General features: G+C 35.1%; 1 protein-coding gene across 1 annotated transcript; it reads right to left on the bottom strand.

Annotated features, from left to right (window-relative positions):
* Nucleotides 1-184: 184 nt before the first annotated feature.
* Nucleotides 185-26,945, bottom strand: Ranbp21 (exportin-5-like protein Ranbp21). Its single transcript, XM_088235515.1, is given in 21 exon segments — nucleotides 185-3,657; nucleotides 5,140-5,271; nucleotides 7,784-8,012; nucleotides 9,850-10,034; nucleotides 10,600-10,748; nucleotides 14,306-14,517; nucleotides 16,116-16,285; nucleotides 16,438-16,488; nucleotides 16,490-16,601; nucleotides 17,054-17,372; nucleotides 17,375-17,759; nucleotides 18,061-18,208; nucleotides 18,311-18,444; nucleotides 19,463-19,714; nucleotides 20,222-20,350; nucleotides 20,503-20,667; nucleotides 21,443-21,613; nucleotides 21,893-22,111; nucleotides 23,917-24,076; nucleotides 26,265-26,431; nucleotides 26,876-26,945. Coding segments are annotated over 20 exon segments (3,621 nt in total). The 5' UTR covers nucleotides 26,405-26,431; nucleotides 26,876-26,945; the 3' UTR covers nucleotides 185-3,498.
* Nucleotides 26,946-26,964: the final 19 nt, after the last annotated feature.

Genomic DNA, 26,964 nt, shown 5'->3' with positions numbered 1-26,964 from the left:
AAATCAAACATTATCGCAACCTCAAGCATTACCCAAAATACTTATTTAGGTTGAATGACCAAACTGTATTAGTTTTGTTTGAACTGATAAGCAAAGACTCCGCGATATGCAAAAAGGAATTTTATTCTATTTTGGATGTATTGCAGGAAAAATGTGTTAATAATTTGAAAAAAAATATACAAAGTTTTATTTCACATCAATAATTTATTATGGCCATTATAAAGATTCAATAGTGGGGGGTTAAAACAGTGATCATATAAAAAATGTTTCTTACAAATGGGTAATCCAAAGTGTTACATGGTAGTTTGTTGCTGCAAATCATATTCTAAATAGGAAATACACATTATTTACATAAAAACTTAACATTAACAAGTAAAACAAAATAATAATAAATAGTTTCAGTACAGTTATGCCTGCTGAGTAACAAATAATAGAGGAAATTAAAACCATTGCTATTAAGGTAAACTCTCAAAAAGATGGGAGTTTACTGGAATACAAAACAAGCATTAAGCAAATCCATATCTCATTACCTTCAGGTATACCTTATGTACGTTAGGTTCTGTAACTTTCCAGTGCTTATAAAATGTTGCTAAAGATACCCGTCTCGTATGTCGCATACTGTGAGAAAATAATATTTCAATTTAATGCCTAAACAAATCTTAAGAATAATATGTACATATTGTCTAAATTAAAAATTTACTTTCGGGAAACAAATGCTATTTTGTAGAAAGGTATATAAGTATCAAATAGATTATAATACCTATGTTAAATCACAAATACAGACATTAGATTCATACATACATAATAACAATCTATTAGGCATATTCGCAGTCTATTTTATACAGTATTATTGTGTCATAAGTACCAACGGTATTTATTCCGTCAACATTCGGCACATACAACTTTTATCGTTAAAAGCAAAATTAATTTTAACACTAATTTTGTAAATATGTAAAAAATTTAATCTACAATAGATAAATGTGATGATATAATAATGAGAATGTTGTATATTAACAAGAACACAATATAATATGCACAAAGGTGGCATTAATCCGAATGGATAAATAATGTAATTTTAACGATTCGGCTGTTGATGCATTTTTAAAATTTGATGATTGTCCAAAATGCAAACAGAGGGGTACCAACTGAAAAACCATAAATATATCACGCCCCTACAACACGCTACATATTATAGTCAAGTCACTTGAGATGAATTTCAAATTAACGTAAAACCTTTATTCCTCCATAATTCCAGCTATGTAATAAAATTAATTGATTTATTGTTGATTGATACTAAATACTACAAAATTTTCAATATGCATCGATATAATATTATTCAAACTTATAACTGCCAAAAGTTGTGGTTTACACAAAGAAAACAAAAATTTCAAATATTATTTATTCAGATTGTGATACTTTTTAATTATCGCAGCAGTGTTGTATATTTGTGCATTTTTTTTTTAGTTTATGTATTCATTTTGCTATAAAAAATTGTAAACAAAAAATAAAACACTTTCAAATATGTAGCGATGTGTTATGTGTGATGTTACATAATTTTGTAATTTTTTTTTCTATATTCAATTTATTCACATATTGATTATTAAAACTTGGGATGAAAATCACAGTCCATGAAACTGTTTTCAGTACATAATTCACTAAATACACTAGTTGCAATTAAATTACCCAACAGAAATAAAATAGCATAAAAATACATACATATTGTCATATTACAAAAGCCATTGTAATATTTATTTAGTAAAAACTCGTTAAATCAAAGCGTTGAAATGTGAAAGTTTTGTCTAATTAATTTTCATACATATTATGTAATTGGGAAGAGATAATATGCGAGTTGTCTACTTCCAAAACCAGCCATAGAAGCACCATAGATAATTTGGTCATACTAATCCTTGATTCTCTATTGAATAGCTATGTACGCTAAACCCCTTATAAATTTGTTTAAAATATTAAAGTTTATTCCTAACTCCACTATCTCCAATCACCGAATCATTCCAAATCATGTCATTTCCTTAGCGGCCAATCAGAGTTAGGCATTTTCCCACAAAAGTACACATTTCAAGTCCAAATTATTACTTTCTAAAATTTAACAAACAAATCATAGAGTTCCATATTTTTTAATTATAAAAATATACATACATAGTTAGCTGTAAAATAAATAAAAAAAATCATAGGAAAAAGCAAAATGGCTATACATTTGTATTTATTTACAAATTTTCATTGAATTGATAAAATTGTACATTGAACATAAAATTAAAATATTTTTTTTAATGCTTCGTCCTATGTTTTGAATTAACGAGTTTTTGCTGTATACTTAATAATATGTACACTAAGATAAAATAATTTTTATTCTTCCAGGCATAAATAATGCTAAATTCGAATACGCTAAATTTATTATACACAAATAATAAAGCCGAGTACAACCTCCTAAACATTCTAAAATGCTTAAATAATAATTATATCAAATGATTGGTATAACTCCTTTTCCCCAAAACATATCACATTACATCATATTAATTAGCATTAACTTTCTCCGCACACTTCCTTTACAGTAGCCTATTATTGCAATATTGGGAATGTTCCCGTCTTGTGTAAATATATATTGCAAAAAAACATTCACACTTATCCTACCAGATCCAGCTGTTTTCAACTATAGTATAGCCATCATAAACAGAGTCATCAGACCATAAATCATCGTGGATTTGGACATCAATATTATATGCACAATGTGACGATGCATGATACATGTGTGATTACATTATTGAAAGAGCTACTATATTTTATGGTTGCATCTAAATGATAAATTTTCATAAACAAGAAAGTGATTACAAACAGACATCACTCACTAGTACTATACAGAGAGATTGAGAGCGAATATAGAGTAATACAAATGATTTATAGCCAGATTAAGTTTGTTAATGGCCGTACTACATATACCCAATAAAGTATACTATGATATAATCCAACTTTAAAATAATGTATCTGCAGTCTGAGTAGGAGCAAACAGCAACTATCGAAACTATAACTGAGTAAATTGTGAAATCATTATAAGAGTAAGCAAAGACAATGTTCATTTTCTGAAAACTGAAAGATTTACATATTTTTTAATTACACATCACATAATAGAAGTGGCACCAAAATTTAAATATTGAGTTTAAACTAACTCCATGACATAATATTACTATAAGCGAAATGATTTGTTACTAACAAGCAGAAATCAATTGTATTTGACTTCTTTTCTTGATAAAGAAGGCATATGTCACATCAATAAAGTAATAAATGTTGAATTTAGAGATATTTTTTACAAATTATGATGTTACTAGGGAACAAATCTTCCAGTGTATATATTAATATAATAAAAAAGTACGGATCAAAATGTAGATCATTAAATGATCACATGTAATTTATAGCGATACAGTGGGTTTATCCGGCTGGAGCTTGGGGGAGCAGTCACGCGAGGCGGATGTGTGCGGTGCCCTCGTGCTACGAGATGGTGTTCTGTGTGAAGAAAGAGTCGAGCCCCGCACCACTGGGGGCATCCAGGAGGGAGGGGGCGGTGGCCGGGGAGGGCCGGGGCAAGTTGGGAAGATCCGCGATGCGGACTTCCTTCCGGAATAATTGTCCCACACTACGACCAATTAACTACAAAAAGAAATATAAAATTTATACATGAAGCGCTTTCTTTGCGGTTATTCATTATAATATTTCATGTCAACCATGTCGGGAATCGAACCCGAGACATATTTCTTAACTGGAAGGCAAACACACCAGAGTGAGTAACAATGCAGTGCCCTATGCACCATTAGTTGTGAAAGGGGAATGATGATAATGATGATGATGTATCGAAATAAAAATAACTTAGTTATTACTTAAACAGAAATTAATATATTCCTTTTATTTTTTTATATGAATACTAGTGGACCTGACAGACGTTGCCTGCCCGAACGTTGGCTTGCCTGCTATTAGCTTGGAAAAATACTTTTCATTGATAAGTAGGTACTTATTTATGGTTGAACTCCAAAATATAAAATAATTAATTTCAAATATATAATTCTTTTTGCAAATGTTAAATTAATATTTTGATTATTTTGTTGTAATTTTTCTAGTTATTAAGTTCTATCTTCCTTCTAATTTTACTGTAAGTTTCTATTTTCTGTTAAATAGGCACTATCAGGTTTTGGTGGGTTTTTCTGTTAGTGCCTATTTCAATTTATGTTGAAATTTTTATTAGTTTGGATATCTGTTTATTATTACAATTGATATTTCAATGTTATTCTTGTACTTATATTTTTCTTGTCTTTTGTTTGTATCTATATTGTTATTCCTGTCTGTTTATGTTTTTCTTGTTTATAAATGTAACTTGTTTTTGGCCGATGTTATCAAGTTTTGGTAGTAGGCCCTAATAAAGAAAAAAAAAAAAAACTCAGCTCTTCTCACCAACAGGGGTGCACTTTATTTACGAATGCGATTTTTAAAAAAGTATTGAATGTCAGTTAATACTATTTTAGTATTACCAAAAATCCAGTAAAAAGAAATAAATGGGAAGAAATTATAAGGAATGTAAGGAAATAATCTGATTGGGATCCATAAAAACCGAATGTTGCGAACATTAAAAAACAAACATTTTTCAAGCACAAAAAAACAACATCTTTAATTTTTTTTTGTGCATGCATTTTCGTCTAATGCAAACCTTGTAGGTCAATGAAAAAAAGATTTATGCTTCTAACTTTTTTTTTACAGATTCAATTGAAAATTAAAAATCTACGAACACGCGCAGCGCAAATATATACATTTCACTGAAAACCGCACGTAATCGGTTAAGCCGTTTAGAAGTTCAGTGACATTACATGTACAGAAGAATTGTATATTTTAAAATTTGTATTACACAATATATTTCATAAAACATATTATGGAATACAGATTTCAATTCAATACATTTTCAGTATAATACTCGCAAAATTATGAGACCTATATATAATTTTATGGCTGAAAAAACATAAATATCTATGCTTTACCAAAATAAATTAAAAAACAAACTGATTTAATATTTCATTTTTCATACAACCACATCTAATATCACATAAAAATGAATGTTCATAAAAACAGAAAATGAATAAACCTCACCTGACTAGTTATTTTCTTAAATAGATCCTTCTTCCCCTTTTCGATCTTATTACCCTTAGTCGGGGGAGCCGAGAGCTTCTCATCCAACTTGTGTAGATCTGCTGCATTTACATTAGGAATCTGCTGCATTACCTGATAGGGAATTATAACATTATAATATACTGTAATTGCTTAAATGTACAAAACATTGAATACATAATACGTTACTGATATGTATCACATATTTTAAATAATGCATATTAATTAACCTTTCCCTCACTAAGCATTAAAAAATTACACATGATCCGAACGGGGGGACCAAACGCCTACTTGTATATGTAGTCAGGAGAATAAAACGTTGAAAGTGTTTTTTGACCGTGCAATTTTTTCACGTACACATATTTTACTAATTTTTTTTTTATATTAAAAAAAAAACAACTATTTCAAAATTTAAAAACAAAAACAGGAAAATGCTTCTTTCTATTAATTTCACGATTACAAAAAATTTACAGTATATCGGACATCGCTGCTCGTATAGCGAAAAAAGGCAGAATGCGGCGGCAAGTGCGGATCATTAAAAACAACATCAAGCCTAGCATAGGCCGAGGTGGTTGCTGCACGGGGAAAAATGTTCCACTGGGCACTGAGCAATTGTTAGACCCCGATGGCAGCTGGAGCTTTTCGAGTCGTCGCTGGGGCTACACGCGGCGCTTCAATAAGAATAACCGGCACCAGTGTTTTTACAAACTTTTTTATACGTTGGTTTTTTTTGTTTATTTCGGCTAGTAGTCTCGATTTTGTAATCTAATAAGCTGCTCCTTTAATAAAGACGGTTAATTTTGTCACTTGCAGGGGCAGACGTTAGAATATCGAGACTAGCCACAAATGGTAAATTAGTTTATTATGCAGATGATACTGCAATAATTGTACAAAGTGACACCTAGGATAATACTTTCAAAAAAGCCAATATATGTATAACTATTATCAAGGAGTGGTTAGATCGAAATCTTCTCTCGCTAAATTGTAATAAAACACTGTTTATTCCATTTTACAACTGAAAAACCATCTTCCCTTTCTTCTTCCCTTAATGTAATGTTTCATAATAAATATTGTAATCTTGACATATGTAATAACTGCGAAAAAATAAAGTCTGAAAGGTGCATAAAATACCTGGGAGTAATCATTGACTGTCAACTTAAGGCTGTAGTCTGGTAAAACGCGCGCAAAATTAGGAAATCATATCGCGGTCGCAGGCCCTACGGCGTGGAATGCTCTCCCAGCAGAAATCCGAAACTGTGAGAGTGAAGTGATGTTTCGGAAGAAACTTAAAACCCACTTGTTCTCTAAATTATTTGAATAAATTCTTAGCATGTGGTGGAAAAGTAGTATGAAAAAGTACATTATTTTTCTTAAATCAAAAAGTTAAAGTTAAAATTAAATTTATATCTTTATATAATCACTTTGTAAAGCGCCCTTGAGGTATTATATTACGAAAATGGCTATATAAGTTATCCATAATAATAATTATTATTATTACATAAAAATATTATAACTGTCTATAGGAGCAAAAATTCATTAATCCTTGTATACCCACGAACAAGCCATGCCTTTGTGGGATTTTTTGTTTACTATTTTTACTATCAATATGTATTTCATTGCTATGTAATTATCCTTTATTTTTTTAATACTATGTTTTACTTCTTGTGTATATTGTAAAAAAAACAAAAAAATAAAAATAAAAAATAAAATAAATAAAAATATGTACAGGATTGTGAGGAACTAGGCCTCACTAAATCCCACTAAACCATGTGTCACCTTTTAATCAGTATGTAGGATCTTTTTCCGTGTTATTTATGCATTAATTAAGACACGGGGATGATGCCTACATACTTAACTTTTAGGTGAAATGTATACCGAGGGTGTTATCCGGCTCGAAGGACCAAATAAAAATAAAATATAAAAATTTCCAGCCAATGAGAGGGCACTCTACGAGTTCATCTGGGGCAGCCCAACCCCCTTTCGCTCTCTCCTGTGGCTTATGTATGCTGTCCCGTACCCTGTCCGACAGCGACACGATGCAAATGATTTGATAAAACCTGTATGTTTTTTTGTAAATAAAGTTGTGTATAAATCAAGACTAAGCGTGTTTTATTGGAATTACGCCCTCTCCGCCTTCGACTCCGCCGCCTGCCCTTTTGGAGGATATCACCGCCGACCCAGCTAGAGAAGTCTATCTCATCCGAGATAGCCGGACAACAGCAGCTACAGAGCCACCCCTATCTACAGTTCAACTAAACACACGGCGAGGTGTCGTGTATATACGGCAAATAGCTTTAATAATACTTGAGTTATCGAATTAAAATCGGTCTATGGGGGATCCCAATCCCCCCTTCGGTCCGGCTAGGTTAATGAGAAGCTCCATAATCTATGGGTCATAGCCGGATATGTCATTTTATCCAGAATACGTAACTACGTATACTACCCCTTACGACTACTACTACAACAACGACGTATTATTACTCTAGAGGTCAAACCCATGACTTCTTCACAGTTCAGATGTGTGCTTCAATCACTCACTGACTAGAAATCGTGAAAGAAGAAGACATCGCGGGCTATGTAATTTTGTTGTTTCGGTGGGGATTTAAAATAGTAATAGTAAATATACCTCGAGCATGGCGGGGCAGCGCGGGCGGAGCGCCTCCAGCAGCTGCACGCCGAGTGTGAGCAGCGCAGCCTGGTTGGCGTCGTGCTGGCCGTGCTGCTGCAGCGCGCGCAGCACGGCCGCCAACGCCCGCGGTGGCAATGCGGGCGGCAGCGCCACGGGCGCACGTGCGCAGCTGCTCAGTACCGTGCACGCGCGCAGCGAGCACACACTGTCGCTCCACCACAAGGCACTGCCGATACAGAAAGAAATATTCATCTTCAATTTAAGATAAATGAGGCGCTGAGACCCAGAGGAACTTAGATGACATTTAAACAGTGTTTGGCAAATGGATCTAAATATTTATGACTTTTACTTTTTATGTTAAATGACTACATTTGAGAGGGTTAAAAGCAAAAAGACCACTGTCTATGATCACTGTTCTTGGGAAGATCAACAAAGTCTGTAGGCATTCATCAAATTAGTAGACTGTTCACTACCTGTTGTGTTGTACCATGCAAGACATGCACATTAAACTTAAAAGAAATAACCTTTTCTCTGCTGTTTTTGTTAGTCTTCCCAAAAATAGTGATCATGAACAGTGACATTTTTGCTTTTAACTTAAGTTAATGTTACAATTTTTACCGGACATAAATAAAAAGGAAATAAATTATGTAAACTTACAGTTCATATAAATTTGACAGTTATGTTTCTCTGGCATAATCTTTTTGCGAAATTTTAATTATTACATTTAAATTTGTTTTGTTCATTTAGTGGGAACTGGGAAGATTTAATATTGGCGCTTGAGTTAGCGCGGCTTCAAACTTAGGATTTAAAAAAATCCAACTACTATAATTAAATTAAATTTATAATTAAATTTATGTCAAATGTCGTTTAAGCTCCTATGGCCGTCAGCGCCTTATGTAGAACTATAATTTAAATGAAATTTAATTTGCATAAGATTGATGTCTTCTGGACATACCGACAATTAGAATACCCAGAGATGGCAAGGCAAGATATGAAATTTTTAGAGCCATTTGAAAAAAACTATTTTTTAAACTTTTTTGTCCATGTTGAGTTCGCATATAATTAATAAACAATATCTAAACATAACAAATTGTTTAAATTTGTCGCAACAGAGAGGGAAACCATTTTTGAGAAGGGAATATGGGAGTCTAGGCATTTACAGGGCTTATGACCTGTCATTGGCTGGTTTAAGTGGCCACTTTACACACTGTGTAACATTCACCATTCTGCCTATGTTTAAACATCCACATTTCCTCAACTCTCAACAGACAAATAAAAAATTGTGATTTTTATACCAATATCATATGTATTGTTTTGTAAACCATAAAAAATAAAATATAATAATAAAAAATACGTATATAGTTTTATTCCACTTTTATTTATAAATTTTTACCAGTGACCGGGTTTCATCATCACATCGACATCGACACTGACATCGTCAGACTGGTCAAATGTCGGTCACGACGAAACCCGGTCACTGGTAAAAATTTATAAAAAAAAGTGGAATAAAACTATATACGTATTTTTAATTATTATAATTAAAATGCAGTTCCACCAAGAAATGTCAGTAGAAAAACTCTATTAAAATAAAATAAGTAAAAACTAAAAAAAGAAATTGACTCGAATTAGAGAATAACTTGGTTATTTGTGTCTCAAAAACAGAATCACGATTTGACAAATCAACAAAATGTTTAAAAAAATAAATAGGCATAGCCTTCTCATTGAACTTATTGTATTTTTACCATAGTACCCATATGACATATGACATAAAACCCTCGCTTTTTTACTACTACCTTGCTTGCAACCGCGACCCCGAGCAAGGCTTTACAAGCTCCATGTGGGTCGCGACCCACACTATAACAAATACGCTGGTATAGAACCATAACACATAGTCTTATAAGACATATATTTATAAATAACAAAACCATCCCGTATAATATCACACTCTGAGTGGAACCGAGTGTATGTTCTAATTAAACAAAGTTATGCTGTGTAGTTGAATTAGAAATCTCACAAGATTGTAATTTCAAACTGATCCAAGCAACATCCTCACACAGACCTACCTTATGATGGTGTGCAGGATGGGAGCGCAGGTCTGGTCGCAGGCCAGCAGCATACTTCCCAGTTCCCCGACGTGCTCCTGGCCCAGGCTGTGGGGGGTCGGGGCGGGAGCACCCTCGTTGTCCTCAGACTCCATGAACCCACCATCCTCCCCTTTGGAAGGCATACTGCCCCCAATGAGAGCTACCTGTAATCAGTCATTTTACTGCATGAAACCCCTTTCAATATTGGATATTCCTAATATACAAACATACAGTCTTTTATATTATTAACTTTATTTTTTATCGATTTTTAATTTATATAAAATAGTGTGTTCTCACTGGGATAACCTGTGTCAACAGCACTTTACAAAGTATTTTTTATATATTTACATATGAGGATAAACATAGAAAACTTTATATACAGACAGGAAACTTACAAAATATCAAAACACTATATGAGGGAGGTTTAATAAGAACTTGTAGTATTGCCCAGTAATAATTTTTCCTTTTTCTAAGAAGTCCATGAGTATTACCCCTTTGAGTCCCGTAAATTTTTTGCCAAAGCTTTTAAAAATATTTTGTAAAATTTGTTTATGGCATTGTATTACAGATGACAGCATACAAAAGTAACAGCAACTTGCCTTAGTAACGCCATCTGTCATTGAACACGGTACTTATTGAACTGCTCTCGTACAAACTGTGATTTCAAAGAATTTTGATTTATCAGTACAAATTTTATTATTGAAATATATTATATATTATGAAACTTACCTTTATAACATCCAGATATTCTTTAGTTAGATTCCTATTTAGCATGTCCTCAATAACTTCTTGAGTATCATTAGATCCTTCTTCTTCAAACTTTCCAGACTCATACAGAGACATAATATATTGCCATCTATTGGATAATCGATTGAGCACTGCAATGAAAAAAAAAACCTTAATCTTAAAAAAAAAAAACATAATCTAGAAAATCTCTAATGATGTGAGCATCATGAACTGGCACTTGAAATGTAAGACTCGTCATTGTTTATAAAATAAATAAATTTCCACTGCAATAGGTATAAGAGCGTGATATACCATAAAGTCAGATGATGGAAATAATTATTTTAACATTTAGGTAGAAGGGCTTTTTCAAGAAACAATTTTATCATTTCTCGTCTTCTAAGTTTACTTTTCAATTTTTTATAATGAAGTGTCAACCCTGTTAATTGAAACCCGATGAGTGAATTTGTCACCACCCACTTTTGTAATGGTGTGTCCTAAATTAACCAATCAAAACATCGTATGTCTTCCCACTCTCATAATTCCGACAAAACAGAAAAAAAAAACATTTTTAAAATGCGCCAATAAGTACCAAAAACATTCGGAATACTTAAAAAAAACGGGTGCACGTGGCCGGATATCTCATACATGGACACGGGCATTTTTTTCTTTGCTCTCCATCCTCAGTCGCAGACCAGCTGAACACCAAAGCACATCTACAGGATGGTTCATTCCAGATTAAGAGAGAATCGATCTATTCTCATGAAGTCAAGTTCACACAAGTTCTCTTATAATATTCGGGAATGGATGAGAGTTTAAATCCTCCCCTCTCGACGTGTCCTAGTGAGATCAGATTGTTATGACGTTAGTGTGCCGAACTGATATTTGTTGTTGTGATCTTATTTCCGAGGTAAACCCGTGACTTATGGACCATGCAATGATCTCAGTGGTGAAAAGAATCTGTAGTGAACTTACGATTACAGACGCGCAACACCTGGCCGGCGTACTCATCAATGGACAGTTTCTCCTCTTTGTACAAACATTCCATCAACTCCTTGTGGTGCGTAGTTTAAAAATAAAGCATTTTGAGTGGGTTTTAAGATTCTAGACGAAGTAATGTTTCCTGTTAACAGACACTTACACTTTTGGCAACAGACAAGACACCCCAAAACCAATAGTCTATAATATAGACTCTTGTGTGTAATTATCTTATTAATTGTTTTTAATTGCTAAGAGCCCAAAATCGTTTTCAGGTTTGATATTTAAAAACGATTTACCTCTTTAAATATATTCAACCACCAAGATACGACGGGACGTGACCTTTGCCCCTAGGCCCCACTCCACGGGTCACCGTGACAGTTGTCTCATGCTCTACAAAAACGCCTGCTTTATGCACCTTTGCATGTTAGAAAAGAGATTTATATTTTGATATCTCTGATATTATCTACATTATTTTTATATCTCTTACATTATATTTAACAGTCTTTTATTTTGTATTTATTATTATTACCACGGAGGTGGTTAACAGTGTTAATTTTTTTACAGCTTCGGAAACTTAACATGACCACATTAGAACGGAGAAGAGCAAGAGGAGACTATATCGAAATGTATAAAATGCTCCATGGACGTTGTTATGACTGGGAACTTTATGAAATTTTCACATTTAGCTGGAATATACGAATTTGATGAAATTAGAGAAGCCAAAGTTCAACTTCAATACGACTAAACAAGGATCTTTGGATGTGTCTGGTCTACTTCAATAAATAGTTATGGCACCACGTAAAAAAAATTGGACAAATGTAATAGGAAGTGTAATAAGCTTACCAGAAAGACAGATCAAGTACATCTTAAGTTTTTGTATTTTATTTTATACGAGCTGAACCCGGCAATGCTTTGCTATTGCTTGATTTGAGTTTTTGCTAAATAGATTAAATAAACACAATTGAAACTTTGATATCAATTATTGTATTTAGTCCAAATTAGATATATACAGAGAAAGTCAGGACAGAGAATTTTTGATAAATAGGTGTTCGAGCATTGTTTTTCTGTCACTGTCTTGCAGACACCTCCCCGATACTGTGCGAAAAAGACAACTGCATTTCAGACTTTGTTAGAATAGATAAAATTGACGTTTCGCTGTACGTTTTCCGCACCTCAAAACTGAACCGATTTTGTTATTTTTTAGACAGAGTATCAGAATAAAATTTCTGTATCGGAATGTTTTGCGCTTTTCAAAAATAGTTATATTTGTATACCGTGCGCCCGAAGACAAAAGATAAAACTGTGCTTTTTACAGGTTTTAATGGTTCTACATTTAAAAAAAAAAAGAAACAGTATAGGGGACACGCCAACGGTAAATATCTATAATGTGTAAAAAAAGAGCTCCGCGCTGGTTTGGACATGTAGAGCGAATGGACAACGAAAGAACAGCTAAAAATATTTACAATGCGAATGTTCATGGATGCAGAAATAGAGGAAGACCGTGAAAGACATGGCATGACCAAATCCAACAAATACTTGAAGATGCATGAGAAGATCTATGAATGTAGAGGAAGCGAGATCTGAATGCAAAGATAGAGCGATGTGGCATTCTATCCTCTCTGCCTACCCTTACGAGAAGCGGCGTGATAGTTTGTTGTTGTTGTTATTGTAAAAAAAACATTTCTCTAGTGCCATAATTCAGAGAGAAAATACGTGAATACGTTTGTATGAAGAAAAGTCAGACCGCGTTTCCTTTTAAAATTAAACAAAATTAAATAAACTTACAAAAAAATTACTAAAAAATCTTTAGTAAAAACCGTTCGGATAAACGTAAAAAAGATGTTGTAACTTTTCGTTGGTAAGTAGGCTGATTGAATTCCAAATCTAAAAGGAATAGATATTCAAATATTTAATTTAAGTAGGTACCCAAGTACTTGTTTGTGTTTGAATTCCAAAACATAAAATAATTAATTATTTTCAAATAAAGAATTCTTTTAGCAAATGTCAAACTCTGCTCAGGATGCATTTTAGTCAGGAATGCGATTTTCAAAAATGTATAGAATGTTAGTTGATATTATTATAGTATAACCAAAAATCCAGTAAAAATAAATAAATAGGTGAAAATAAGGAATTCAATGAAATAATCTGACTGGGATCCATAAAAAAACTAGTGTTGTTTGTAAACATTCAAAAACCAGATTTTTTTTAAATAAAAAAAAACCTCCATTTTTTTTTGTATCCGCATTCTCGGCGAATACAACCCTGGTGATCTTAATGCTCATAACTTTCTTGTACTTAATAAATTGAAGATTTTGTGAGCTATAAAACTTCTCATGGCAAAGATGTACATTTATCTGAAAATCGCATGTAAATCGGTCTGGTGGTTATTCAGTCTATCGAGGAGAACCATTCGAACATTGCCTTTTATATATATAGATTGAGTACATTTTAAAATTTAAATTTATTATATACAAAACACTTTTATTTTACTGGTTGGTTGTGAGAAATTGCCATTTGGCAATAAGCCCGCCAATACACAATTGATATTATATACAAAAAGCTGAATAAATGAAATGAAAAAAAGATATGGGGCATATCAGCTCATAGCTGCCTGCCTCTAATTTAATAATAATATAAACATGTACATATTGATAAATTTGACAATCCAAATATGTATGCAGATTATTGGTGATGAATTGAGACTATATAACCCGTATAGTGTTGAACTCACTGAAGGGTGCCATGTGCGCCATGATGGGCATGATCACTTGCGCGTGGTGCGAAGGCGGGCAGAAACACACGAGCGGGCGTAGGAACACACGCACGACAGTGCGCAGTCGGTAGTCGGGCACGTGCTCCAACCCACACAGTACTGTGGCTACCAGTGCTGGACCCACTCCCTCCACCTGGTACAGCTCTCGTCCCAGTGAGGGACCGCTGGATCTATTGAACACAATTTTATAGTCATTTTATATTAATCCCACATTCATCTGTATGTAAGATTTATAAACTTAATATGTATCTTATATTTTATTACTTTTCTAACTATGTTTCACTGTTTTATCACAAATCTTATAATCTTTTTATTTACTGTGCTTTGCCAATACCATGTTTAATCATATACCACGTTTTTTTCTTTTCTTTCTTTAAATACGCTTTTTGCTATACAACATACATTCATTTTTTTATTATGACTTTAAATATGTTTCTTACTATGTATTCTGTTTTTATGTTTTTACTGCATTTATTACTTTGTTTAATAATTTATTTTTTTTGCTACGTTTTTTTTTACTACATTTTTTACTATGTTTTTACTACATTTTTACTATGTTTTTACTACAATTTTACTATGTTTTTACTACATTTTACTATGTTTTTACTACAATTTTACTATGTTTTTACTACATTTTTTACCATGTTTTTACTCCATTTTTTACTTTGTTTTTCACTTTGTCCTGTATCTTTATAACTGTTTCTATAAATTGATTACTGTTTTTTATATTTTTTTGACTGTTTTAGAACGGGGTAAATAGCCCTAGTTAGACAGTCAAAGCAACTTTACATAATTATAATTTTGTGTATGTAATATAATGATAATAATAAATAAATAAATAAATAAACTATGCTTTCTCTTTACATTATTCTACTTTATCCTTTAATTATGCTATACAATTTGTACAAGTTCGCTACGGCCATAAATAAATCTCATTCGCCACTATTGGAGTCCCTACATAAGCAATGTTGAGTTTCTGGTGAAAGTCCAGAAGTAATATAAAGGTTCCTATTATATGAAACAACAAAACACTATTATTATGATATTCATAAAAACAAAACAGAGTTACGCGTATTCTGAATCGTCTTATCATCGGGTGTAAATATAAACTGAAACTTGGTATGTTTTTATTAATATTTAAGTTGTGTTAGGCGTAAAATCCAAAGTATTTTATATTTAAAATGTTGTTGTACAAAGAAAAATTCTAAAATAATAAATAATATAATGCTTCATTATAATCATACAACAAGCACTTTTGAAATAACTGATTTTGAAGATTTATACAGTGCAAAAAATAAAAATTAATTTTGATAAATTTAATCTGTTGTTGAATATAAGCAAATTTATGTAATATTGTAAATATTCAAATTAAATGAATAAACTCAAATAAAACTACCCCAAACAAAATTAATTTTGATATGCATTGATGAGGAAGTTCAGCGGTTTTAAAATAGATTTATGTATTATATTATCAGTGCTACGATTTATTAAAGTTTTGTATTTTTCAAATTACTCCTCGTGTGACGTCTCAGTTCATTTCCCCAGTGAGTTCTGCTGACTGGCCAGTCGACTTACTATAATTATCAACGGTTGATTCGAAAAAACTAATGACGTCGTTCAAAGTAGTTAATTTTTATGTATTTTTACATACAACTTTGCAGTGCAACTTAATGCTTTTATTTTTACCGCGTGTAAGTATACATTTTTATATCCAATTTTCCGTAGGGCTGAACTTCCTCATAGAAAAAGTTTAGTTAGTTGGTTATACCCAAGCATGTGGCAGCAGGAGTCATGTAAAGTAGAGAGGAAGTGTTGCATCCTGTCTAGCGGAGACTGCGGCCTCTTTACATTAGGATCTAATGGATCTTGTATTCCCCAGTTTTGTCCAAGAAGATTCTGCCTTTCCACTTCTAACATATTGTACGCGGAACGGAAACCCTAAAATGAAAAGTTCATAAAACAAACCAATCGATTATAACAGACCTCGGTGTGCAATTTCTTTTTATTGGGAGCATTTCATCAAATACATTATTTTCAATGAGAGAATCTCTTAAATGAGGGTGAACAAATTGTTTGATTAGATATTATACCTCGTGAAGTAAGTGCATGGCCTGGGGATCATAAAGCTGGTTGAGGGTGCGGGAAGAGAGTGAGCACGTGAGGGAGTATGGGAAGTACCAACTCGGCACACGGGTTCCTCCAGATGGGGTTACCTCCGGCGGTCATTCCACCGCTGAATCCACCGCGAGACGACCTGAATATAAACGTAAACGTGGAGTGCATTTCTTTTTATTATTTGGGAAGAGAAAAAGGGACATTACTATAAGATCTCCAAATTAACCTTTTATATAATATAAGGGATCAGAGATAGATAATATTCACAATAAGAAAAAAGAATGAGCAGTGCACGGCATCTGTTCCATTATCTACCCTGCGCACGTTTTTGTACTGCAGTGCAGGACCCATCATAGGTTAATGAAATAACCAGACAATTCCTCGCAAGGGGAGGGAGAATAATATGCTTGTATTCATTTATAAACGTGTATATTCCAGACCCTTTCAGCAAGTGACGAGGCGCTAGATCCCTTCAGATCCGGCGTGTGGTAGCTAGATAGATTAGGTTTTATCGCATGTAATACTCAAAATCAAATGCTATGTCAAATGGTGATGTTATCAGACAGTTTATAAAATTAATACGTTACTCACTTATCCGGATCATCCGGCCAGGCACAGCGCTTGATAACGGCCAGTAGCAGGTTCACGGCGTGAAGCAGGTGGCTGCGGTTCTGTCCGCCGTGGTCCAGCGCAGAGGGGGGCACGGGGGCGCGGTCCAGCCCCACGAAGGCCATGAGGGCAGGCGCGCTGGCGACGTGCGGAGCCAGGGCGGCCCACTGGGCCCCGCAGGCCCCCAGCACCTCGCCGATGAGCGCCTTCTGGCGCGCATAGTCGCAGAAGTGGTTGGACACCAGCAGCAGCGCCTCCTGCAGCGTGATGCGCTCCATGGTGCTGAGCTGCGAGGGCTCAGGCGGCGCACGGTGGAATGGATGCGCGGGAACACAGGCAGCAGCAGCAGCGGGTACTTGTGGCCGATCTTGACCAGCAGGCTGGCGGCGTGACGGCGCACGTTGCGCACGGCGCGCGGCCGGGCACCCTTGGCGTCCTCCGCGCCGGGCGGGCAACCCGTGTACACCAGCGCGCTGAAGATCTTGTCCAGCACGCGCGGCAGAGGGCCAGCCTGGCCGGGGGTCATACTGAGGAACACGAACAGTGCGGAGATGAGGGAGAGCAGCACGCTGAGCAGCAGCGGGTCGGCGGGCTCCAGCAACAGGCACATCTCTAACAGAGCGAGGCCCGATCCCACGCTGGGACGCTCCGATACTTGAAGAATGCGAGACAATACGCTCTCTAGTAACTGCCAAATACAAATACACAAATTACAACTTTAGATTTAGCATTTCAAAAATTTTAAGATTATTTGTATGTACGAGGGGGGACCCAAAAAAGGGGGGATTTCATCATAACTTCTTTATTTTTAAATATTTTTACACCAAATTTTGATCACCTTCAAAGTATTGTAAAGTTTCAATGGGAATTTCATCATAACTTTACTTCAAGTAAAGTTATGATGAAATTCCCATTTTTTTGGGTCCCCTCTCGTATACAATATAAACAATCAAATAGCCTTTCTGGGGTGAGAAATAGTGCCTACTTACTATAGATAGAGCTTCCCACTCCAGGTAAACAGGATCATGAATGTTCCCATCTGTATTGTGTTGGTGTGACATGGCCTTCCCTAGAACTACACGAAGCCACTGGTCCACATAACTGAAGGTCACGAGGGGTGCTATCAACGTCGCTTGCCTAGAAAAAAAACAGGTGCGTTAAATATTCAGTGTAAATATTTTCACATTTTAAGGTTTTTTTAACAAATTGAAATAAATAAAGAATAGCTGAAAAACTCACCTAAAATTATCTAAGAAATCAGTCCGACAGCGACAAAAGTACATGGAGAATTCAGTTTCACTATCAAAGTCTATAGCTGCGTAACTAGCTGTGTCCAGTGTTACTCCAACCGGACGGGATTCTGGATATGTAACCTGAGGAAGAAATACACCACTTCCATAACAGGAAAAACTAAAATATAATACATATATCTAAACAAATAATAAACTGTAATAATATTAAGTAATATACGTCTTTTATATATATATCAGATCCTGTCTGGAGGTGGTTATTATTATTATTTTTGTCCTAGTTTTAATTTTCTTTAGCTGTATTTTATTTAAATCGTAGCTGTATATAAAAAAAATGTGTATTTATTGTAACTAAATGGACTGAATGAATGGATAATTTGGTTTAAAACATAATTTTTTTTAAAAAATAAGAACTTAAGTAATAAAATCCAAATTGGGGACTAACTTAGTTCGTATGCCACTGGGCATTGGGATCGGATTATGTTTATGACATATGCAAGTGTCTAAACCGATGTTTTTATTTTTTATAGTCAATGCATAAGAAACATTATGAGTGGGTGATGTCAGATCAGTTAAAACCTAACCCTCGAATTAGAAACATGTATACTAACAAGCGGATGTTTTTCAATTCGTAGTGGCAATTGTTTGTAAAATAGAATGTGAGGCGAAAAATGTTGGAGCGTTTCAAAAGTTTTCTCTATTCCATGGTGTCAACAATGTAGAAAAATACAAATGTTTATTTATCTGCTTTTGAAATTTAAAAAGTGGTATGTTTGTAAGCATTTACCGCAATTTTCCCCAAGTTTTATTATGAAATTATCTGTATGAATTATGAGTACATATATTTATTTGTTTGCTTGTTGCTTGAATTTGATAACGAACTATCATACTGCGGCAGCCAACACCGGCTTGTAATCGTAATGTTCTTTGTTTTTTTTCTCGTGAAAGTGGAAATCAATTGACAAATGACTGCCTCGTGTGAACGAAGCATGCAAATATTTTTCCGCGTTTAAAGAGTTAATTTTGTCAATAATATTTGTCTCAGCTTTACATACTGCAACGTTGCATATTTAATAAAATTTTAAGTACAACACTATTAATGCAACACTATTTAACAAAATCAAAATGAATTTCCAAATACCTTTAGCAGTTTAGGAGCCGTGGCGGTGACCCAACGGGGCACGTAATTCAGCAGCACGGAGTCCCGCTGTGCATGCTCGTGCTTGAAGAGCGCAGCCCACACGGCTGACGCCGTATGCGCCGGGATGAGCGAGGGGTGCGCGGAGAACAGAAGCAGGCTGTCCAGGTAGGTGGCCAGGTGGGCGGGCCGCTCTGTCACGCCGTCCTCGCGCCCCCAAAGCGAGCACAGCTGCTGTCCGATGCCCGCCAACACCTGCATGCAAAGTTTATGATATAAAATACACATAATGCAAGTTAATAGTGCTTATATTGCTTAATCGTTTCAATTTTACTAATGAAAATTCTTGGTGGAAGTGTACGAATGTAGAGGAATGGCATTCTATCCATTCTGCCTACGGAGAAACAGCGTGATGTCAGCCGAAATCCTTGTTGATGCCTAGACTTATATATTCTGACTACAAAAATCAACAGATGGTACAAATGAAGAAATATGGATGTTCCAACATAGGCAGAACAGTGAATGTTACACGGTGTATAAAGCAACTACATAAACCAGCCAATGACAGGTCACAAACCCTGTAAATCCCTAGAATTCTATATGACTCTAAAATGTTCTCTATCTCTGTTGTGATATGTTAATCTTAATAATTCCCAATGGGGTGAAATCCAGTCCTTGTCTCCAAACATTTAGACAAACTCAAAATAATTATTTTCGTCAGACGAACCCTTTATACAAAATTTGAATTGGTAAATTGTATACCTGTGTTAACTTCTTCAGGAAAAGATAATGTTTTTCATCCAAAGTATTAGTATTAGCTAAAGCTGCACGGTGAATGCAGCTGATAGCATCTTCACTCAAGAGTATCATAAGCGGCTTCCGTTCCTTCACCTGGAAATGAAAAAATTGGAATGATTTATTTTGCCCAAATAAGAAAATCATTCAGTCATTTATTGATAAGTAATTTTCAATGTACATAATGGGGGTGATGCTCGTGAACTGGTGATTCAAGAAATAATATTGCTGTATAAAAGAGGGCCAACCTGTCCTTTTCTGTTGACTATTTGTAACAAGCACTCAGCAGCTGGAAGTTGGAAAGCTTCATCACTCAACAGGATACAGAGAATCTGCAGAAGTCGGCCATTCTGGCTGATTATGTGGTTCATCGAGACCCACTCCACAAAGCCTGTCAATGTCATGAGGACAACCTGAGGAAAAGAAATAAATAAAAAAATTAAACTCCAAAAAAATTCAATACAGACATCTAAATTTATCAATAATGGACATATTTAAATGAAATAAAAATTATAAATTTATTCTTGGTAACTCTACATTTCCAGTGATCTTAGCTAGTACATATTGCATCTAATAACTTTAATATCGCTATAAATATAATGAATTCTTAGTTAATATTTTAGGTATTCTTCCGTTATACATTTACGTATCGGTTAAAATATTTTTTATTCAATAATTAATACTCATTAGGAACGGAAAAAGCATTATCTCACAAATCGGAGATAAACCACTTATACAATAAAAAGTTTACCAATGTGTCACACATCATTATGTATTGAGTAGAGTAAAAGAGTACCGATTATATAATTGTCCCGCACACTCTTTACGTCTTACTTTTGATACTACAGGTATATTCGGGAACAAGAGACAATTTTACGCGTCACACGCGCGAACATCAAAGTTGCCAGTCGGCCGGTTAATAGTACAAGTACAATAACTAGCTTAACTAACGTAGCTCTCCCGATTTCGCCAGGAGCGGTTCTTTTGCGAGCAAGAGCAAATGTTTTTTTTCATGTTTTTAGTAATTACATTAAAAATATTATCACTGACTTTAGCTTTAAATAATTTAAGCAATTACCTATGAATGTTCCTTTTTTCCGATTTAAAATCTCTAATTTTTTGCATGTGCAGTCATTACACAGCACTGTAACGCGAGGAAGTTTTTGGCAGACTAAGGGAAGGGTTAACCTGAACAACTCGTTCATGCTCCGCAGCGACTTCATAGTTTCCTATCTGCGTAGATTCCCTGAAGCTCTGGACATGGAGCTCAATAAGGCGAAGGAAGAAGGAGAAGATTTCCGCCATAGAGCTGGTCAGAGCAGCGTAGATGTCCTTCCGCCGTTGGTTTGACTCCAAGGTCTATACATTCAATAAAACATATAAACAAAAACCTCTAAAGGAAACATGTACGAATATTTTACAGTCAATCAATATACAAAAAAGTTATGGTCAACATTATACAGTCTAACCAGCTAATGCCAGATCATAAGTTTTACAAGTGTCTGGACTTGCATATTGTTGTAATAAATGTTTGGAAGTCATTTTGCCGAAAATGTCACTAAAGTTCCTCTAGCTCTCAGCATCGTCTCTGGACTGGAAGAGTAAGATTAAGACCGGTTTGGGTGTAGGAATATGTACCTGCAGGGTGGCCACGTCCTCCACCAGGCGGAGCAGCACGTGCAGCACAATGTCAGTGTGGCGCGGACCGCGCGCGCAGGCGGCACTCAGCTCGCCCAGCAGCGCGGGCCACTGCTGCGGCCACTCCCGCTTGGCCATCTCCACTACCACCCGTGACAGGGCGTCGTTCATGTGCGCCGCGCTCCACCCGCCGCTGCACACCAGCTTCATGGCGTTTTCCTGAACACATACATTTTATTTTTTCTTCCACCACTTATGTATATATTTTACTTAATCATCTTATATGTGTATCTGTTGATATTTTACAGTATGTCCAGTAGTACTTGTCTACACACATTTGGTATATTCAAAATATCATTGATTAAGCCAGTTGATCCAAGGAGCACAAAAAATAACAATTCAGGCATTGTCTGGTCGATACAACAATTTGGATGAATCTCACCGAGATCGCAAAAATTAACAGATGGATGAATTAGAAACATTCAAATATAGACAGAATAGTGAATGTTTCACAGTGTGTATAGTACTACTACTACCATCACGCCATTTCCCCGTAGGGGTAGGCAGAGAGAATGGACCGCCACACACGTCTATCCTGGCATACACTCCTAGCCTCTTCCACATTCATACATCTTGTCATACATGCCCTTCGGTTCTGTCTGCTTTTGACATGACCAGACTTAAGATTTTGGTTTATCTGATCATGCCACGTCTTCCTTGGTCGTCCTCGTCTAACGTTGCCGTTCATTTTTGCCATATATACTTGTTTTACCATTCTCTCGTCGTCCATTCGTTCTACGTGACCAAACCATCTCAGAGACCCTTTCTTAATCTTATCAATTATACTTGTCTCAGATTTACACTCTCGCCTGATTTCATCATTCGTAACCCTGTCATACATTGATTTCCCACACATTCGTCTAAGAGATCGCATTTCAACCGCGTTCACTCGGCTTTCATCCTTCCTCTGCCAGTTCCATGTTTCACTTCCAAACATAAGTGTTGGGACTAAAACTCCGTTGTGCACTGCCAGTTTAGCTTCAATTGACATATTTTTATTAGAAATTACTGTGCTTAGTGCTCCGTTCATTTTGTTGCCCGCATTCACTCTTCTTTCAACATCTTTTTCTACTCTTCCATCTCTTGAAAACATGCTTCCCAGGTACACAAATTCTTCTACTTGCTCGAGACATTAGTTGTTTACATTTATTATGCAGTCAGTAACCTCACTATCCCTTTCAAATACCATCACTTTTGACTTACTTTCGTTCATCGCCAATTCGCTCTCCAGGCATACATCATACATTCTAGAGACTATTTGCTGCAAATCAGCCTGTGTGTATAGTAATCATTTATAACCGGCCAATGACGGGTCATAAGCCTAGTAAAATACTTCCACATAATTTATTTTATTAAGGAATAATAACGGACAACTCGACTTACATACATAGATAACATACAAGATCTACAATGTTTCTAGATCCTTTATATAATTGTTCACAGCATGTAATGTGTTACAAACAATAAATGAATAATAAATAATGGAGAAACCAGTTTTAAAAGAAGGGGGGAAAAAAACATTTATAAAAACATAAAACTCGGGCTATAATAATAGAAAATGAATAAGGATAGGAAAAATAACTTCATAATAAATTGTGGAAGCAGATCTATAGGTAACAAATAATGTTTTAATTACCTAAACTCAGCTGTGACTCGCTGTTAACTTGTCCTGTACTCGGGCAACTCATATACAAGTAGCAAGTTTCTCTCACAATAAGCAAGTGAAATGGCGAAAATAATGTGGAAAAAAATTCCGATCTCTACACTATAGATATCTTGTGACGTATGCCCAAAATGAAGTCCTCAGCTTATCAAACAAAGCTTTGAAAAGAACTCTAATTCTAACGAAATTATCGGTCAGTTCAAATATTCTAACGCACAGCCACGGATTACTTAAATTTGATAACAAATTTTCAAAAACATCTATATCTTTCGCACTTCTATCTTTGTTGTGATAAAAATACCTTAATGAAGAGTTTTTCGGGTTGTGAGATTTGGTTCCAGCGATACTTGACGGTGTGCTCCATAAGCTGCAGGCCGAAGTGTCGCACTATGGGGGAGTACTGCGGGCCGCTGGTCAGGAGCAGACCCACTTGTGCGCACCACAGAGAGCCCTCTTTGAAACTGAAACATAACCAATTTTATGGTATGGTTTATATTTAGGTCATAAGCCCTGTAAAATGACAAGCCCTTTAGATGCCTAGACTTTTATATTACCTTGTATAAAATATTCTTCATCTCTGTTGTAATATGTTAACAACCTATTTGTTTAATTTGTAAATAATAATTTTCATATTTATTTAGTAGAAAAAAATTTCAACTTACATTTCTGTATGCGAAAGGTAAACTACAGTATATCAGAAAACTTTTCATGAGACAAATTAGTGATTTTTCATACTTTAAACATCTTGTAGTTTTCAACGAGGCTTTACAGTAAATTTGTTTTCTAAAATATATTGATACACATGGCGGCCTCCGTGGTGTAGTGGTCAAGACGCTTGACTCACGCACGGAAGGTTCTGGGTTCGATTCCCGGTGAGAACACAAAAAATTAAAATGTGATTTTTCTCAAGCCTGGGTGCTCTGTGATGTAATTCACTACTGTAATTAGGCCTCCTGGCCTGTTGTGGTGCAAAAAAAATGTTTAAAAAAAAATTACAAAAATACACATTTGAAATTTTTTGGGAGTACTGTATGTTTTCTTACTGTCCTTAACCTCTAATGTGGTGTGAAGTTACAATAAAAAATATATTAATTATCTTTGTTATTAAAGAAATTAAAAGTTAATGCTATTTACAGAATTGAACCCAGAACCTCAAGAATGGTAGGCGAACAGGTCAACCACTATACAATGTGACGGATTTCACTCCACTCTATTTACCTTTTCAGAACTTTTACTTAAGTGTAGTCATCGAGTCGAAAACACTTGTCCAGGGTTCTGTTTCTATTTTACAGACAGAACTATATTCGTCATCCTCCTGAACGCAGACCACAAAGCCTGACAAATATTCATTGATCACAACAAATCGGGCTGGAAAATACATACCAAGTTACTACAGCAAGACCTGGACAGTGTTCATGAATGGACCAAGAAATGGCTTCTCACACTCAATGTTAACAAATCTACAGATCTTCACATTGGCTCGAAAAACTCCAAACTTATATACAGGGTGTTCTTTGAACCCTGTCACATCCGAAACCACAATGATCATTATGGGCAAGAAGAGATATTGGCATATTTAAAAATATATTTAGAACAAAGAATTTTTTTTTAATAAAATATTTAAAAAAACAAATGGTTGCTTACTTCTGCAGGGTAGCGCGGCGCAGTATCAGATTCCCCCCCCCCCCCCCCTCTTCATTTCTCCCCTTCAGAAGTAAGCTACCATTTGCTTTATTTGATATTTTATTTTTTTAAATTTTATTAGTTCTAAAAAAATATTTTAGTGTGTAATCAAAATTAAATTATAACACCGAATATGCTACTAAATATATACAAAACCTATATCAGACCTACTCTCGAATACGGATTTCAAGTATGGAATTCCTATTTTGTTAAGGATATCAACTTGTCGGAAAGAGTCCAAAGATGAGCTACAAAGTTGTCGCCGAGCCTAAAACGTCTTCCATACGTAGAGACTGGAAACGCTCAGTCTCACAACGCTGCAGGAACCTGACCTGATAGAGATATACAAGATACTCTACAGTCACTATAGCTGCCCAAATGTGGATCCCATGTTCAAGCTTAAACAAGATGCTTGTCTACGAGGCCACAGTATCAGGCTAGAGAAAACGAGATTTAATCTAAATCCACAGAAGCATTTCCTAAGCAATAGGGTTGTTGATGGTTGGAATAAACTCCCACAAGAGCTGATCTCAATGTGTAGTCTCAATGGGTTAAAAAATGGACTAGATTTGTTTTAGAAAAGTTAAAATGCGCCAACAGCTAATTTTCATTAAAATAGATTAAGCATATCAGCTTTAAGCTGCTCGCTAAAAATGAATTTAATTTAATGATAATAAAAGTTACCATAATCTGACTGGGAATCAAACCCATAAATCTCACATGAAAACCGTAGTCATACTCGTTGGACCATAGGGTATACTTTAAAGTAAGAACATAGCCATATTATTAACATGTTCAAGGATATGTGGATTTAGGTTTACTCAATTTTAAGTACCACGTTTTTGTAAAATTGCGTGTAAGAAATATATTTGATCACACACCTAAAAAAATATGATTCAAATACATGCAAAAGGTTAATAAAAGAATGATGCAACTAGAGAAGTTTAGTACTGAACAAGGAGTTACCTTTCACAGGCGTTATACGCTTGCAGTCTGATGTCTTGAGAGGCGGTGGGGCTCATGGCGAGCTCCACGGCCCTAGCTAACTCCTCGGCCAGGGCCGCCCCCTCGGCGCCTCCACACGACCCCAACTCCACACCGTTCATTTCAGATCTTCACTCCTCTTTGATTAACTAAACACAATATTACAAAAAATAATATATCATTCGACGATACAATGGGAAAGTACAGTACCTCGGTACTAAATAGCTTTCGATCTAATATAAAAAGTACTAATTATTTACTTTGTTTTTCGCGATTCAAATTGACAACAGACCGAGTTAACGTCTAGTCTTCAGAAATCACGTATGTAGGGATATTATATAAGTTCGATGAGCCACAATAGTTTGCGAAAATAAAAATAAAAACATTCGAGTGGAATGATTATTTATACGAAGAAGGAAACTTCAAAATCATGCCGGCCACAGAAATAAGCAGCTGCGAAACATCGCCATGTGTAAATCTCGTAGGTGATGTCAACGTACGCAAGAAAAAGTGCAACAAAAAGTAACAAACTTTTTCACAAGGGTCCTGGCACTTTTACTATTGTTGATTATTATTGTATGAATTTTATTTACCAAAATTTTACAATAATTCGTCGTTGAAAACATAAGAACGCCTCGTGCCACTTTCAAGCGAAGAACAATTTTAATTAATGTTACCAGTT

Source organism: Micrasema longulum, unplaced genomic scaffold, assembly GCF_059751315.1.
Source record: "Micrasema longulum isolate JH-2025_06_02 unplaced genomic scaffold, ASM5975131v1 h1tg001384l, whole genome shotgun sequence".
Taxonomy (NCBI): domain Eukaryota; kingdom Metazoa; phylum Arthropoda; class Insecta; order Trichoptera; family Brachycentridae; genus Micrasema; species Micrasema longulum.
The sequence above is the reverse complement of the archived record's forward strand: the minus strand, read 5'-3'. Positions and strand labels throughout refer to the sequence as shown.